General features: G+C 35.7%; 1 protein-coding gene across 3 annotated transcripts in view; it reads left to right on the forward strand.

The window, feature by feature from the left end:
- PIK3C2G (phosphatidylinositol-4-phosphate 3-kinase catalytic subunit type 2 gamma) overlaps window positions 1–18,653 on the forward strand; it is a 272,104-nt gene that overhangs the window by 174,476 nt on the left and 78,975 nt on the right. For all 3 annotated transcript variants that reach the window (XM_036251349.1, XM_036251350.1, XM_036251351.1), the window contains 2 exons: window positions 10,547–10,703; window positions 17,553–17,662. In XM_036251349.1, coding sequence (XP_036107242.1) covers window positions 10,547–10,703; window positions 17,553–17,662 — 267 coding nt within the window. The remainder of the gene's footprint in view (window positions 1–10,546; window positions 10,704–17,552; window positions 17,663–18,653) is intronic.

Below are 18,653 nucleotides of genomic sequence, written 5' to 3' on the forward strand. Positions count from 1 at the left end.
AAAAGTCATTCCAGAACTCAACAAAATAAAATTCAAACTTGGTTCTTTCCCTATTAAAATATTTACACCAGGATGATCCAAATATTATATGTTTTCTTACAACATGCTTTATATCCTTTCCAAGTTTTATCCTCATAAATCACCAATCAACTAATGATATTAATCTCAGAATTTTTTTCTTATATTAGTCATAAACATTCTCTGCATCGATGATCATTTTGACATTGTCTTGGGTGATTACAACTGATTTAAATATTTTTAATTAATTTCTAATTTGAATATTATAATATTTATATTCTAAATATTCTCCATTGAAAACCATCTTTGGAAAACAAAACTCCCTTAGCAGATTAAAAGATTAATTTTTGTCTTACTCCACTCATTCTGGTTTAATGCAATATGTAGACTAATCCAAATGCTATACAGATATTAATGATCTTACACATGCTTTAATTACTATCTTAGCATTCTTTCAAATTAAATGAGTCTTACTGATTTGTTATTCATACAATTGGTTAATAAGAAACTCTGTGGTTCCTTTTCCTCTAAGAAGACCTCACCTAAATTTTCCAGAAGAAACACACACTTTCTAATAACTCTTTAACTGTGAATGTCTTTACATCTTTGTATCTTAAGCACCTAGCTAGTACTTGACATGTAGCAGGGGCTCAGTCTTGGTTGATCACTACAAAATGCCACAAACTTTCTATCTCCTGACCTGAAAAAGTATAATTTTTCTGAAGATATAATTATTAAAAACTTGATGTATTCTGTTTTATAACTGGAATTTCACCAAGGGATTTTTACTTAGTGCTCACTCTACATGTGGGAGGGTGGGGGAAAAGACTTAAAATTTGAGACCACCATCTCATACCCATGAGAATGACTACTATCAGAAAACAAGTGTCAGCAAGGATATAGATAAACTGGAACTCCTGTACAATGGGAATACATATTGGTACTACTGCTGTAGAGAATAGTATGGCTCTTACTTAAAAATATAAAAATAGAATTATCATATGTTTTAGCAATTTCACTTCTGGATGTATACCCCAAAAAATTGAAAGCAGGGACTCAAGTATTTGTACATATATGTTCTTTGCAGCATTATGCAATAACTAAAATGTAGAAGAAACGTGTCCATCAACAGATAAATGGATAAGCAGATTGTGGAAATATATACCATAGAATATTATTCAACCTTAAAAAAAGATTCTGACACATGCTACAACATGGATAAACCTTGAGGAATTATGTTAAACAAAATAAGCCAGTCGTAAAAAGGGAAATGGCATGTTTTCGCTTATATAAGAGACTTAGCAGGAGTTAGGAAAGAGAGGAATGAGGAGTTATTGTTCAACTACTATAGTTTCAGTTTCATGAGATGAAAATAATTATGAAGATGGCTGGTAGTGATAGTTGTACAACTTTATGAATATTTTAATAACGCTGAACTTGTAATTTATAAATGGTTAAGATGGTAAAGTTTATGTTATGTTTTTTTCTACCACAATGAAATAACTGAAAAAAATATGGTATACTATAAGTATCACAAAGAACTTGTCAATCACAAAGTCAATTCTAGGCAAACTACACCTAGAAATGAATAGTGCTTTCAATTTTCAAAGCATTCTCACATAGACTATTCCAAGAAATAAAGGTTGTTATCATTCCCATCTTCTTGCTATTATTTCTCCCTCTTCTACTTCATGTCATCATTCCACTATGTTTTATCACCACTATGTTTTATCACCTGGTCTAACCTCCTTTATATCTATCTACACCACCCCTCCCATTGGAAGTTAACAAAAAAATTACTCTACTTTAAAAAAATATAGAAATTTTATACAAAGAGAGACTTACAGGTTTTCAGATTATGAGAATGAGGGATGACTGAGAAAGAAAGAAAAGTTTTTGAAAGAGGAGGAATAAAAGGGAAAAAATAAAAGATGGAAGGAGGGAGGAGGATAATAATTTAAATAGCAGTGTGAGGATTCTGCCTTCTTGCATTCAATGGGCCTAGTCCCGTGGTGAACAAAGTATGCTTAAAATGAAGACTCAGGTGCTGACTCGTCAGTTGGTCTAAGGCCCAATGGGTCTGTCAGTATAAGCATTTCATAGCCCTGAATCTGAATCTAGTGATTAAAGAAAGACTACAAATCTCTCCTGAACATGAGCCTAGCATAAGAACTCCATCTGGTATTCAACTGAAGAAACACACACTCATGGTGTTAAACTTAGTAAGAGATATATGTCCATTCCAAGTTTGATACATAAATTTTGATCATGCACATGGTAACTTTATGGGTGATTTAAATGTTTCAGAGGTAACTTGGAACTATTCTTGATTTTTACCTTCCACCTTACTTTAGAACTTAACCCAATTTAAAGTGTGATACCACAATCCAATTACACCCAATGCTATAGCTTTGATAATCTTTTCTTTATATCCAGACTAATTTCTATTCCAAGTAGACACTGAAATCCCATGCAAAGCATAACTGTACACTTTCCCTTGAACTCAAGGGGAAAAAACATGGGAATTTGGAGGAACTGGCGAGACTCTTCCTGTCCTCATAAAATCCTGACCTACTATAAACTCATACCCAAAATATCAGACTTAGGGAAGTAGAACTGATAATTTTGAAGAGACAGCTGTTTTAACTACCTTTTTCAAATAAGAGAGATGGTATACCTGAGGCTGCAAGAAACTCATGTCTTTACCTAGAGTTATTGAACAGTTAAAGATGAGCAACTTTCCAGAGTCTAACTTAGGACTCATAATACATTTATAAAAGAGGCTAGTCTGGAGAGAAGAAAAACAAAACAAAAACAAAAACATGTTGTAAACTTAAGATATTATTTGTGAGGGTCTCCTCAGTTAAATACTGCCAAGAGCTTGAAGGTCTCACAGGATGTCACAAGTTCTTTTTGCAACAGTCCATGAACCCTTATGTTCTCACGATATTGCACATATGAGGTTTACTGTGTTGTCTAATTATACAAGGTTCTATCCTATCCAATAGAGATTGCAAATTGCCTTCTCAATTAACTCATAGATATTAGAAAGGAGACTTGTGTTCTTCCTGTTGGACAGCAAAATGTGCTCTCTGAAATGTAGGTCGTTTCTGACATCAGGAAAAGTGTAGGCTTAAACATTTCTCAAAGTACTCTGTAGTCATTTATTCGTATGCTAATATCACCATCCACTATGATGAGAGCCTGCAACTTTTAGAAATCTTTAAATAATGTTTTTTAATGTTACTACTGTATACTATTTCTGGGGACAATAACATTTGAAACTTATGAAACTAATAGTAATTTCAATCATAAAATGTGCCTCATTACTAAGTCTCATTTTGGTTCAGGGTACAAATACACATTTAAAAACACTCAAGTCTTTCAAACCTAGGACTGAAGTTTGTATACGTCCATTTACTGACCTTATAAGTGACTCAGTAAATGTTAGATGAACTATGCAACAAAAGGAGGAGATGTGTGTGTTCACAGAGCCCAGAAGACTGATTCTACTGTCGGAGTTGTCTGCCTTTCCATGCCACTCCCCGTACCCCTGCCTTTATCACCAACATCAGGACATGCAGCTCTTCTCAGATCGCTGTGGATTATCAGTGGGAGTGGCGAAAGCAAGTGCTCTTTGGTGTGATGCTGCATCATCCAGTGTGGGAAGTCAGATTCTAAAGGAAATAGTTAAAATTACTTCTTAAAACCTCAAAAACACTTGATATGCATTTGCTTAATTAATCCTACAGGAACACTATGAAGTAGCTACTGTTATTGTGTCTAATACACAAGTCAAGAACTAAGACAGAGAGAAGCCTTAGTTGCTAGAACTTGCCCAGGGCCATGGGCAGTGGGACGTAAGGCCCTTGGGAAGGTGCCCTGTCGGAGACTGATATACCCATTTCTCAATAATCCCAACACATTCTGTTTTCTCTCCAGTATTGGCACACATGGCTTTCTTTAAGTTAGTTCCAGATGACATAGTGATCTTGAATGTATGGCCATGATATATAATAAATTCAAATTTTTAACAACTGTAATCTAATATGTTGTAAGATAATTGTACTATGAGAGACATTCAAAACCAAGTGTTAAAATAGCAAGGCCATTTTTCCATCCATGGACATTATGCTTTTTTGTGTGTGAACAGGCAAGCACAATTGTTTACTCTCTTTGAATTTTTTCTTGCATTAAAAAAAAATCTAATAGGAATCTTTAAGCTTATAGGAATTAAATACTCATGGGATGTGATTCTAGTTTTCTGAGTTCACCAGGACTTTACTATTGAACTTGGTATGGCCAAAGATCATCCTGAACTGCTGGGATGAACCCCAGCGGCATTATCTAGACTGAAAAATTCACATTTAAAGAAGTTGTTTCTATGAATTATTGTGTTCTCAAATAGCTTATGTGCTCAATACTCTAAAATCGATTAGTGTTCATTTTTAAGGGTGTACATATTTGTTTAAAGAGTAGTGCAATAAATAAAAGACAGCTTATTTTAAAGATACAACACCTCACCTATTTCAGAGTGCATCCATTACAATTAACATGCTTGATCCATTTTCTTAATAATGGATTTTAGAAAAGGGCAGTCCCTGCTGTGAGGCCTAGTGGTACTGAGAAGTTTTCAGGAGTAAATATAAGATGATCAGGTCATTAAAGAAAAGGTAAGACTTAAATGAGTGGAAAAGAAGAGAAAAATATAGCCATAGAAGAGAGTATTGGGAGTAATAGCGCGGAGGCAGAAGATAAGCACATGCCATAACCCATCAATCTGCTCTCAGTGCTACATCGGAACAGCCAAGCACTGCAAGAAAGCATTGAAACAAAAGGGCAGACCTTGTCTCCAGTTTCAAATGGGCCATCCTCCTGGCCCAGCAATCCCACAATACTTGTGTGGTCATCTGGCTATTTCTCTCTCCACAATGATTTGTACTTTGTCATCATAAGATAAATGTCAGATATCTCCTACACATTATTACCTCTCCTTGCTTAGACAGATTAGCATACTCCTACTTTGTTGAGAAAATAGAAACAGTCAGAACAGAGCCTACTTTTCTACTCAATACAAAACTCCAAACTTCTTCCTTCTTGTTATAATAGATTCATTTTCCCATTTATTTATTTATTTATTTATTTATTTTTCTTACAGATGTTTCTCCTTTTTCCCCCATTGACACCCTCCTCCCTCACCCTCCCCGCCCTGTCCCCAGCTTTGTTTGTCCATGTCCATTGGTTATGCACACATGCATACAAGTTCTGTGGTTTGTCTCTCCCTCCACCCCGCTCTTCTGGGGATTATCAGTCTATACCCTACTTCCACGTCTCTGAAACTACCCTGTTCCTCAGACTGTTATGTTCATTATATTCCACAAATAAGTGAGATCATATGAAACTTGTCTTTCTCTGTTTGGCTTGTTTCACTTAGGATAATACTTTCCAGGTCCCTCCATGTTGTCTCAAAGGATAAGAGCTCTTTCTTTCTTACAGCTGCATAGTACTCCATTGTGTATATGTACCACAGCATTTTCCCTTTTAAAGCCCATCCCTCCATCTGTGTTTTAGAGCTATTTCCCTCCCACCTTCTAATGTTCATTATACTATCAATAATTAATTTGTCCTTGCATATTTATCCTCTCCCTCTTAAACAACCCCTTTAAATATGCTTGTGTCACCAAAGTTTAAATAACCTTGCCTCAAACCCCCAGTTTTCATGCCATTTTGCTCACCTTCACAAAATTCCTAAAAGAGTTGTCTGAACCCTCGACCTCCTTTTCCTTACCTCCCATTCTATAACCATTTCAATCTGGCTTTATTCTTTGTTACTCAATAAGGTCAACAATAACCTTCATAGTGTTAAATTGAACAATATTAATTTCTCATTTTATTTCAATTACCTGCTGATTTAAACAGTGTTGTCTATTTCTTTCTCAAATATCCTCTTCACTTGCCTTCTGTGATGCACCATCATCTCAAGTTTCTTTCCTCTTCTCAGTATCCAGTGCAGGGTGATTCCTTTATACCAAGCCACTAAATTCTAAGATTCCCCATGAGTTACCTTAGCCCTTTTCTCTTCTTACTGGACAATCTGTATCTAACTAGTATCAGCTATATCCAAAGCTTCTATCACTATCTTAATCCAGGTGACTCACACAAAATTTAATTAAACATTTGATTTGGGGGTAATTGTAAATTCATATTCAGTTTTAAGAAATAAAACAAGCCCTGGCCAGTTTGGCTCAGCGGTTGGAGCGTCAGCCTACGGACCAGAGAGTCCCAGGTTCAGTTCCTGCTAGGAGCATGTACCACAAAAAGAAGGAAGGAAGGAAGGAAGGAAGGAAGGAAGGAAGGAAGGAAGGAAGGAAGGAAGGAAGGAAGGAAGGAAGGAAGGAAGGAAGGGAGGGAAATCCTATGTACCCTGTATCAGTTTCATCCCAATGGAAATATCTTATAAAATTGTAATTCAATATTATAACCAGGACATGGATATTGATATAGTTTAAATACAGAAGAGTCTCATCAACCCCAGTCTTTCCCATGTTGTCCTTGTGTAGCTACATTCACTTTCCTCTCACCCTGTTCCCTCCATCTTATTCCCTGGAAACTATTAATTTGTTCTCCATTTCTATAATTATGTCATTTCAAGGATATTATATCAATGGAATCATATAGTATGTAATATTTTGAGATTGGCTTTTTTTCACATAGCATGATTCTCTGGACAGTCATTCCAGTTGTTGTTGTTTTTTTATTGACAAATAATATTCCATGGTATAGAGATACTACAGTTTGTTTAATTATTCACTCATTGAAGGACATCTGTGTTACTTCCAGACTCTAGCTATTACAAATAAAGGTGTTTCTATGTAAATATATGTTTTTATTTTTCTGAAACAAATGACCAAAAGTATAATTGCTGGGTTGTATGGTAGTTGCATGGTGTTGTTGCTTAAGTAACTGCCAAGTGGTTTTCCATTGTGGCTGCACCATTTTACATTTCCACCATCAATGTATGAATGCTCCAGTGACTCCATACACTTTCCAGAATTTGTTATTGTCAATAACATTTTATTTTAGCCATTCTGACAGGTGTGCAGTGATACCTCAGTGTGGGTTTAATTTGCATTTTCCTAAATACTAATGATATTGAACATCCTTCCATGTGTTAATTTACCACCTGCATATCCTCCTCTGTGAAATATCTCTTCATGTCTTTTGTTTGAGTTGGCAATCTGTAAATACTTAATGATAATGATCTTGGTATTTTAGTGACTTTATATTCCAAATCGCTGTTCGATCCTCTGCTTCATCTAACCTCCTGTTTATTCTTTCCAGTGTATTCTTTATTTCAGATATTGCATTCTCCACTTCTTACTGGTCCTTTTTTTATGGTTTCTATTCCCTTTTTCATGCTGTTTAGCATCCTTATAATCATTACTTTGAACTCTATATCTGATAAATTGCTTGCCTCTATTTCATTTAGTTCTGAATATTTCTCTCGTTCTTTCATTTGGAGCCTGGTTTTTTGTCTCCCCATTTTGGTTGTCCCTGAGTGTTTGTTTCTATGTATTAGGTAGATCTGTTATGACTCCCAATCTTGGTAGGGAGGCCTTATATTGTAGGTGTCCTTTGGGAACCAGCTGGGTGCTCTAGGAATGTCCTTTGAGGGCATTATATGGTTCCTTCTGTTGTAATTGAGTCTTAATTTTTATTGACCCACTTGCTCATGGGATCAACCCTCAGGTTGGCTGACGGTGAGGCTTAACCCCCAAAACAGCATGTGAGCTGCTGTGCAGATGCTGATCACACAAAGTGAAATTCACCTCAGCAGGGTTTAGTACCTGTGGAGATCTCCCTTTGGATGTGCTGCTAGTGAAGCTTATTGGATCCTGCTCTGTGGTCTGAAGCTGGCCACTGAATGTATTAGTCTTGGTTTCTTGGAAGGAACTCTGATGCAAGTCAATGTCAGATGCTATCTGTGACTGGCCCTGGGCAACCTGGGAGCTATCAGTGACCCACTGTGTGGCTGCCTCTGCTGGGCCTGTGTATGGAAAAGGTCAAGCTGTGCACTAAGATCGGCTTTTACCAGCACTGGGCCCAGGGGCAGGTCAGCAAAATTTTCAAAACACCTAGAGATCCGCCTCTACCTGTAGACTGCCTGTTAGGCTCAGTTACTGAAAGAGCCTCTGACTGTCATCCTTAGCAGGTAGAAAGCTCCATGAGGTGGGGTGAGAGGGATTCCAGAAAGTGGAGCTATTGCTTTCCCCCAGGCTGATGCCATAGGAGAGACGTGCTGTGCCTGACAAAGATGGCTTCTGCATTATGAGGGAATGACTCAGCATAGGGATCCTGGAAGCTGTCCCTCAGCTCTCCATCCGGAGCCACCAATTCCAGACTCTCCTCATGCCACTCTAGTCCTCTCTACCCTCCCTTTGCTGGAGCCTAGGGTGACTGCAAACAAAATTTTGTGCATTGGCCCTTTAAGAGCATAATTGTGTCTCTAGTCATTGCTCCTTGGTGGACAGAAGCCCTGCTGCTTTTCATAGCTAGATGTTATGTTCTTTCTGGCTCTGGTACTCTAGGCTGGGAACCTGGCTTGAGGTTTAGACCCCACACTTCTCAGGGGGAAACCCCTGCTGCTGAGCTATCCCTTTGGAATCTCAGTGCTGCCCATGGGAGCCTGGCCAGACCTCTTGTGCCTCCTCACTTCCTACTAGTCTCGATGTGGCTTCTTCAGTAAGTCCTTGGTTAAAATCTTCTCTCCTGCGAATCTACAGTTAGTTATTCAGGATGATTTTTCTGTAATTTTGTTGTAATTTCAGTTTGATCCTGGGAGGAGGTTAGTGCAGCTTCCACCTAATCCACCACCATCTTGGATCACTCCCTAGTGACTTTATGCAAAGAGATCATATCTACAATATGGTTAAAAGGGAAGTTTTTGCATAAATAATAACAACCAGCAAATTATTAATTGTCTTGATATTTTCCATATTGAATGAATTTATTTAACTCCTTAATAACTAGTGTTTGTAATAGAACTATTCTTAAATTTCCCAAATATATATACATTTTTAAACTACTACTCATTTCTTACCAATATTAGAAATATATTAAATACTCTCAGCAATTTTACAGAATAGTAATTTCAACAAAAGACTGATTATGTTAATAAAAAAGATTAACTTTGTTCTGGCTGGGTGGCTCAGTTGGTTGGAGCATCATCCCATACATTAAAATGTTGCAGGTTCAATTCACAGTCAGGGGACATACCTAGGTTTTAGGGACAATCCTTAATTGGGGCTCATACAGGAGGCAACTGATTGATGTTTCTCTCCCACATCAATATTTCTCTCTCTCTCTCCCTTCCTCCCTCTCTCTAAACATTGATTTTAAAAGAATATTATTTCAAGATTAAAGAAATAAATACAGTAATTAATTAATTTTAAGAACAAAATGACACAATCATATAATTATTCTTTATTATTAAAAGAAGAAAAAAAAAGAGGCTTCCTCAATAATCCATGACTTTTATCAGTTACTGCTTGTACTAACCTTACTTATATTTAGGTTGCTACACTCAAATTTAAAAATGCTTTTTTCAATTCATTAAAAAGTTTTTAATTTTTTTTAACAATTTTTAATCCAAAATTGCATTCCCATCTCATACGCTGTTAGAAGACCTTAGGCCAAATCAGCATCAAAACTCTGTTGTATTTTCCTTATTCAGTGAGTGAGATTTAATCACTGAGAAGTTTCCAATTTTTTCTTTGCTAGTTTCTATTAGAAGTGCTAATGCTTCATCTCTGGTCTCTTCATGTCTCAAATAACATGAAAAAAAAAGGAAAAAAATAAGGGTCCTTTGTTTACCTGTTTTTCCAACCTTATGACTATAGGGGGTGATATGACTTACATACCAGCATCGTCAGCTTATATTTCCTCCTTTCTGATAAGTATTTTTATTGGGCCTAGTGTGAAATGAAATACAGCTGCATCTTTTTTCCCCTTACTAAGCATATAATAGTGAATTGGTAACATTTGCTATTTTCATAGATTGCCTTCTGAAATAACTTGTTATTATATATCTCAGCTTTTACCTGAACATTTTTTCTCAAGGGTCAGCATATCTTTAAAGAAAAAAAAAAAGATAAAATACATAATCTGTTTGATCATTTCAAAATTTAAAATTAAATATATTTTCTGTGAAATCACCTTCATTATTGATTTATCCTTACCTATGGATAGTATTCCTATCACATATAATAGAATCAAATGTTTGAGACAATGTAGGTTTATATTGTAAAATAACTTGTCCTTTCCTCTCTGTTACAGCTCAGCTATAGTATTCAAAGTCTATAATTAGCAAGTTTCTCCTGTTGTTCTCACAATGAAGGAGGTTCAGCCAATAGAATAAAGATAAAAGGACCAAAAACATTTAATGGAAATAAGTTGTTGTAACTGCCTAATTTAACCCTACAAACCATTTCTCCTCCTACTTAAGGTTGCTATTGTTTTTGTTTTATAGGGACCGAGCTCCTTTTATTTTTACTTCAGAGATGGAATACTTTATTACAGAGGGTGGGAAAAACCCACAGAATTTCCAAGATTTTGTGGAGCTTTGTTGTCGAGCTTACAATATTGTCAGAAGGCACAGCCGACTGCTCTTGAATCTTCTAGAAATGGTAAGTCCCTTGGGGAAATAGCAAAAATAATAAGCTTCATTTGTGTCTGTCTTTGGGTAGTCCATTTTTGCTAATGGTTTGGAGTTCCCCAAAGAACTATTCAAAACAGGAAGAAATGAACAAACTAAAAGTACCGTTGTATAGCTTATAAACACATTTCTTCATAAGTTATTACATTAGTTCACAGTCATTGTTGCAAATATTTCTATTCAAAATAATATTGATATAATCAGGGGTTATCTCAGTACATTTTGATTAAAGCTCAAAGACAGTGATTTAGATTATTGTATCAATCATATTATGTTTTCAGATTTTTTTTCCAAAATGTTTTTTAAAACTATCACATTTATATATTACAACAACCCAATGATGTAGACCAGGCAAGGATTTTTCCTGGCTCCCTCCCTAGTCTCTGCCTTTGATTACTTGCCTACTTTCCAGATTAAAAACTGAGGGTAAAAAATGTGAGGTGACTTGCTAGCAATTCAACTAGAGGATGCTACCTTTAGTAGTATACATCGGGTTTACTGAGTCATGGTCTTATATGCTCTCTGCTGACCAAAGGGAAAATTTTAATGTTTCATTCTACTATCCAGTACAAAAACATGGCGATCATTTATGCAGGGTGAGAGGGGAGAGATCTGTTAGAAATATCTTCTGGGAAAATAATGTAGTGATTAATTTGGTCACATACATACACACTAGTAATTGCAGCAAACTAGGAGAGAAATACACCCTTGGCAGACCGGTATGGTGTTTGGAGTCAATATGATCATCAAAACTAACTGGTTTAGAGGCTTGAATTTGACAATAATTCTACTAGATGCTGTTAAGGACACAAACTTGATAGCCAGGAGTTCCTGGATTTGAATCCTAGTTTGGCATTTACTAGCTACATTCTTCAGGGTATGTTACTTAATTCTAGTAAGACTCTGTGTCCTCGTCTATTAAATGAAGATAATAGCATCTACCATGTAAATGTAGAATTGATGAATGTACAACCTAATAGTGAATGCTTTGCAAGAGCACTATGCTAGGATCTTTATGTGTACTAATCGATTTACATTTTATAATAACCCTAATAGATAATTAATATAAAGCATTTAGCACAGTATCTGCCAAATAGTAGGGTTCGGTTCATTTATTATACTATATCCTTGTTAATCTATAAGAGTACTGTCCAATACAGTATCCTCTAGTCAATGTGGTTATTTAAACTTAAATCAATTAAAATTGGATAAAATTTTAAATTCAGCTCCTCAGACTCACTAGCCACATTTCAAGTGCTCAGTAACACTCAGTTGACACATGTGGTTAGTGGTACTCCATTGGACAGCCCAGCTATAAGACATTTCCATCACTACAGAAAAGTTCTATTAAGTAGTATTAACTAAATGTTGACCTTGTTGCAATGAAGATTTGATTTGGATCCTTATTTTAACTTACTTTTCTTTTCTCTGTCTTTAAAAATGAAAATTTTCAAAAATGTTATAAACATATAGCCCTTCATATACAAAAACACTTTGGTTCCTTCATGTGTGAACTACATATATAAGGTTCTGTTCATCCCAGAATCTTCAAGATAGCTTTCCAATAATAATCAGTGACTCATAGTCGTTGATTTGCATTTTATCTCCCAATTCTATTAGGCCATATGGCAATCATAAGATGCCTTATGGTTCATAATCTGTGTTCATATCACAAAGGAAACTCTACAAGGACCCAGTCTATAACCTTGACTCTATTTACATAATAAACATTCAGATAGTATCAACTCTAATATCTACTTGGGCTCTAGCAGGCTCTAACTCCTGAATCCATGAGCTCTTGAGTACTTACTATATACCAGAAATTAGGGAAGACACATTATCATATGCGACCCAGTCAGTTTTATCATTTTAAATTTAATAAGGAAGATGAAATTTGTATACACAAGTAACTGAATTATACAACATTTCTAAATGTCCATAATGCTGTAAATAACTACATACAAGAGTAAGTACCATACTAACTACTACCTGAATCAGTCATAATTTCAAAAATAAACCCAAAGCAGAAAAGCACAAATATAGTTTATGATATTTCTCAGGAGACACTAACATTATGCTGAATGATAATAAGTGAGCATGTTAATGTGAAAGAATGGCTTTTTTAAAAAAAAAAAAAATCAGAAAGCTATTGTTGATATTTTTTACTAAACTTTTCTACTTACCAGAAAAGAAAGCTGCTAGCATGAGTCATAATATATTAAGTAATCATTAAATTATAGTTATTGTAATCTTATTTAATTTAAAAATATAGATGTATGGTATTTTAATCAAGTACTTAAAAATTCTCATAATATGATATATATATCAGATGTTGAAGGATTCTGGTATATAATATATTCCAAAAAATCTCTCTATGTTTTAATTACTCAAGTCTTGACTTTTAGGCTAAGGAGGAAAATTTAGCAGTAAAGAACACTAATTCAGATTAAGCATAAAATCTTAGATCTGGATTGTCACAGAAGTTGAAACAGAGGTCAGAGGCAATATAGACCAATTCGATCAATGAATGAACATATATGTAAAACAGCAGTGTGTTATTCTTTCTGTTTCTGGTCATTTACTTCTAGGTTTTCTTCCTCTCAGGTTTCAAGTGGCTTTCTGTAAATAATAAAAGCATCAGTAAAGGTTTCAGTACCACTTGCTGTACTATAGCTTCTTACAATGAAAACTAAATTTAAATTTATGAAAGATTATTTCCCTCAATTGTCTCCCCAACTGACTCTTGCTATGTAAACTTCTTTAAAAAGAACTCAATCTACTTCACCCTGACTCTGTCATGACTTGAGAAATACCTGATATGAGTCTAACTTTTACCTTCCATGAATGGGCAATAGCCAGGACCATGAGCCACAAGCATGTGGTAAGCCTACTGTAGAGTTAGTGGCTCATCCTCGGTAGGGAGCAGCATTTTTCCAGATAGCCACAATCCTTTTTATTTACTCCTGGGAAAAGTAGGGAAAAACTAATCCATGAAATTACCATCTTGCTTAAAAGCACATCTGCAGGAGATTCAAGAATGTTGCTGGCTGAATTCACTAACATAAAAGCCTGTATTTCATCAGCTTTTCTCTCATTAAAAAATCAATATCAGCTATTATGAAAGGTTCCCAAAGAACATAGGCACCATTCACCCAGTTTAAAATGTTTTTCACACCCTTTATTATATCAGATATTTCCCAGCAGAAATCTAACTTCTCTTTGTGGTGGCAAAGACTGTCTGCTGCCCAAAGCACAGCTATCAAAATGATGTGGGTTTAGTAGGAGGAGAACAGAAGTAGAAATTTTTTAAATGTTCCTTTCCTTTGAAAAGGAACTTACTTGCTCATTACCTGTACTAACCACCCTTTCTCTTTCCTGTGGTTGCAATTTAAGTTATTACCCATGTAATCTAAGCTAGGAGACACTTGCACTACATCTCTGTGGGTCAGAGAACAGACATGGCTAAATGGACCCAGGTGTGAGGCAATCCTTACTCTGACGTGCAGATTCACAGCACTCAAAGCCTCCTCTCTAAGGAATAGCGCACATCCACAAGGCCAAAGTCAGCACTTGCTACCTTTAATCAGCTACATGACAGGGAGAGAGCTGGGATTCTTCTGATTTTAAACTGGCTGCACTTAGCACTTGTATGGGGGCGGGGTGCGCATGTGTTGGTGGAGGATGGAGTAAGTATAGGGTCTACTTCCCAAAGAAATGTTTGACAGCAAGCAGGTGTGAATTCAGGGTATCTATAGGAACTAGAAAGCAATTCAGATCTAGGAAAGAAGCCTTTCTTAGCAAATGGATAATCACGATGTGATAAAGGGTAAAACTGCTTCACTAAACACTGATGTCTCTAGAACTCTGAGTACAGAACTGATATGATAGCCTAACTAGACACTTGTTTCTTTGGAGAATATATCTTCCTATGGTAGATTTTAAGTTTGGTAGTCAAATGTTGTCAATTACTAACAGGGTCAGAGATTTTTCTTAATTAATTCACTCATTCATTTATTCATGCAGTCATTATTTCATAGGCATTCATTATGGTCTAACTATTTACAAAATATCATACTAGGCAATAGAGACAATTCAACATTGAATAAAAACCCAGTTCCTGTTCTCAAAGAACTTAAAATCTAATCTGACAAACATGTGCATGACGAAAATGCAGTAAAATCTAGGCAGCAATAAGTGAAAGAGGTGGGGCCAAGATAAAACATGATTGTCGTGCAGAGAAAGCAGTAATTAAATCTTATCAAGGGGATCTATGGTGCTTCAAGGAGGAAGAAGCATTTGAGCTGAGATTTCAAAAAGAATTTCAGTAGACAAGGAGGAAGAGGAAAGGAATTCTGGCTGAGAGAAAAACATAAATACTATGAAGGCTCAAAGAGTATGGGAATAAAGTGTGGCCCTGGCTGATTTGGCTCAGCAGTTAAAGCGTCAGCCCATGGATCAAAGAGCCATGAGTTGGATTCCAGTCAAGGGCACATACTTCAGTTGTGGTTTGTCTCCAGCCCTGGTTGGGCCATGGGAGAGGCGGCCAGTCGATTTGCCTCTCTCACATTGATGTCTCTCTCTCTCTCTCTCTCTCTCTCTCTCTCTCTCTCTCTCTCTCTCTCTCTCTCTCTCCTTCCCACTCTAACTGAAGATACATGGGAAAATATCCTCAGGTAAAGATTTTTTTAAAAATGTGTTAGAAATGGAGGGAATCAAGTGCACCCAGTCGGTGGGCCAGATGAAGACAACCTATGTAGACAATAAGGTTGAAGTGACAGATTGCAGTGAGATTATGAAAGACATTTATGACCAGAATGAGTATTTTGGACTTTATTATATAAACACCTGAGAGTCAAGAAGTTTCTTTGTTTTTGATGAGGGAGTCGCACCATCTAGATTAGATTTTAGAGATATGACTGGGAAGTTATGTAATTAGAGAAAGGGGTTGGAGAACCAGAGAAAGGCTATTCAAATTATCTAAGCAAATGAAGATGAAGAGCTGAATTAGGGCAATAATTGCAATAATTGTGATGGAAAGGAGAATGAATACCAGAGACTGTTGAGGTGTTTTTTATAGAATTAACTGATTGACACTGGAAATTAGGAGGAAGAAAGAAAGAAAATATGAATTTCTTCTTAGTTGGGCAGTGGTAGAAGTGAAATGGAGATATAAAACAGGAAAGAGGAGGAAGAGTTTATAGAAGAGAATTTGCTCAATTTTAAATATTATAAATTTGAGGTGCTTGATCATCTATGAGGAAAGACAGTTAATAACTTTGCTCCTGATTCCCAAATCTATATTTACAGCTCTACGGTATAGGCCTCATCCAGCCCGTCAAATATATCCAATCAATCACCCAGTTTTCTCAATTCTACTTATGTTTAAAATTCAATAAATTCTGTTCATTCCTAAATACTCTCTTAACCCAGCCTCTTATTTGGCCTACTTAAATCTATTTTCTAAAAATAATAACAACGATCTCTCTAAAATACAATTCAATTATTTTATTGCCCATATAAAAACACTAAGATATCCATCTATCTCTTGGCTTTAAGATAAAGCATAAACTCTTTTATATTGCTAAAATATCCTACCCTACTTGCCTTTTCAGCCCAATCTCTTGTCACTCACCCACAGGATACCCTATGTTCCAGAAAGCTTCCTGGATTTCTTTCTGTGAACCAATGAAAGACATCTTGCTCTGCTCTGTACATCTATATATGCCATTCCCTTTATTTTTAGGATTAACAACATTGTTCTTAACTTCCCACAACTGTAAAAGTGCCTCTATTCCAGAACAGGAAATCATTTATCATCTTAGTCATAGAGGTTCGGATGACATCATTCCTCTTCTTTTTTTTTTTTTTCTCTCTCTCTTTTTTGTGAAGTTCTCATTTATTTCAGAAAGATCTATTTTTCTCAAAGATTTTTGCCTATAACCGTAGAGAATATTATTCCTTCAGTCTACACAATAATATAAACAAAGTTCTTTTCTAAAGGTTGGCAGAAAAATGCCTGAGCCTTTGTGCAATTATACCTTTAGTTATTTCATTGCTTTAATAATTTTTAATAAATGGAATCGCCACTGAACTAGAGAAAATTGTGTTCTGGTAGGATGAGTCATAGAGTCATGGAAGAACATAAAATAGAACCAGAGGAATGAGTTTTATATTCTGTGTGCTTACAACCATTTGACCTGGACACTTCACTTATGGTTTAGGGGGAATTAAGTTTTTCAAATGGGCATTGTGATTTTCTTTTTGTAACAATGTATAATATATAAAGCTCTTTTTTATTCATTAGTTATTTGATTCTCCCAGAATATGTAGGATATATTTATATCTACTTTAAAAATGAGAAAATGAAGGTTCAAAATGTTAAGAGACGTTTTGAAGATCATTCAGATTTTAAATGGTGGGTTCAGAAATTCTGACATTAGATACCTTATTATTTCTACTGTACCATGCTGAATGTGCCTCTTCTACAGAAGACAAGATAGGGATAGATAGTACTATCATGCTTCCTTCAATGGTTCATGATAAAGTTCAATTCTTAATCTTCAAGCACTTGAACAACTTTTTTATTGGTTTTCATTTTTATTATTGTTATTGCTTCTACTACTAAATATAGGAGGTTAAAAAACATGAATTTATATTTATTCACATGTACAAACTGAAAGGCATTGCTATGTAAATTTGTTTATGTGCATTTATAGAATTAACCAAGTAAGCTTAACCAAACTTAACCAAGTAAGATTTTATTTACATTTATTCTGAGGTTTATTGCTTTTATTTTGTTTTGTGTATTTGTTTTGCCAAGATGTTACATGCAGGATTACCAGAGCTAAGTGGAATCCAAGACCTGAAATATGTGTACAATAATCTTCGTCCACAAGACACGGACCTGGAAGCAACAAGTCACTTTACCAAGTAAGATTAGCTGCGAATGCATAAGTGTGCATATGCACGTGTGCACACTCATTTCACATTTGAGATGAATTGGGGGTGAAGAGTCATTGGAATAAAGCTGTGATTTCTAGAACAGCTTGAGTCATCTTTCCCTAGGGGTAGAATAGCACAGTGTGAACGTCTAGCACAAGGCCTTCCTCAGTATTTCTGTAGCATGACATTGTTTGCTAACCAGACTTTATATCTAACACATTGCTCAATAAGAGGTCACTGAAAAGAGCAAGAATGGATGTAAATAAATTGATTGTTCTACTTGAACCATGTCCAGAAAAACAATTTGGCAGAAGAGATTTATGATGAGATAAGGACTCAATACTTTCATCTCTAAGACAAAACAAAGCTGTGTCGTTGCTTGGGCAGAACAATTATAATGCTACAATTTACAATTAGTCCTTCCTATTGTTAAAAAAAGAAAGAAAAAAAACACCATATATTGGATGAAAAAAGCTCTTTCAGGCCCTGGCCTAAGCAAAAATGTAAATATGTTTTATGTGTGGGTCAGAGCCTTCCACATCTCCAAATTTTATCTGACTCCCCAGATCTGTAAAGAGCAGAATCTTAGATACAGGTGAGCTTGCCTAGGTTGGCTCATCTCCCCTTTCCATTCAAGAGGATTTGAACTAATATGGAAAGTAGATCTGAAGACAATCACCTCCTGACAGTGAGTCAGTATATCACCTCCTGCGTATCTTCTGCCAGGCTCATGTTATTCAGATATTACATAGTATGTTCGGTACATTAAATTTCTTCTAAGAAATGTATGGTAAAACATTTATTCTGCATTGCAAACTGAAAGGCATCTGGTCATCTAAACCAGGGCATGTCACTTCCTTGTTCAGTTATTGTCTTTGACTTTCCATTTCCTAACTCTTACTTTTGACTATCAAATAATTTAATTGTCTTTATGAAGGTTTATCCACCCCAAGTCTATTATTACCAAATGAATCTTCTC

Source organism: Molossus molossus, unplaced genomic scaffold, assembly GCF_014108415.1.
Source record: "Molossus molossus isolate mMolMol1 unplaced genomic scaffold, mMolMol1.p scaffold_m16_p_10, whole genome shotgun sequence".
Classification (NCBI taxonomy): domain Eukaryota; kingdom Metazoa; phylum Chordata; class Mammalia; order Chiroptera; family Molossidae; genus Molossus; species Molossus molossus.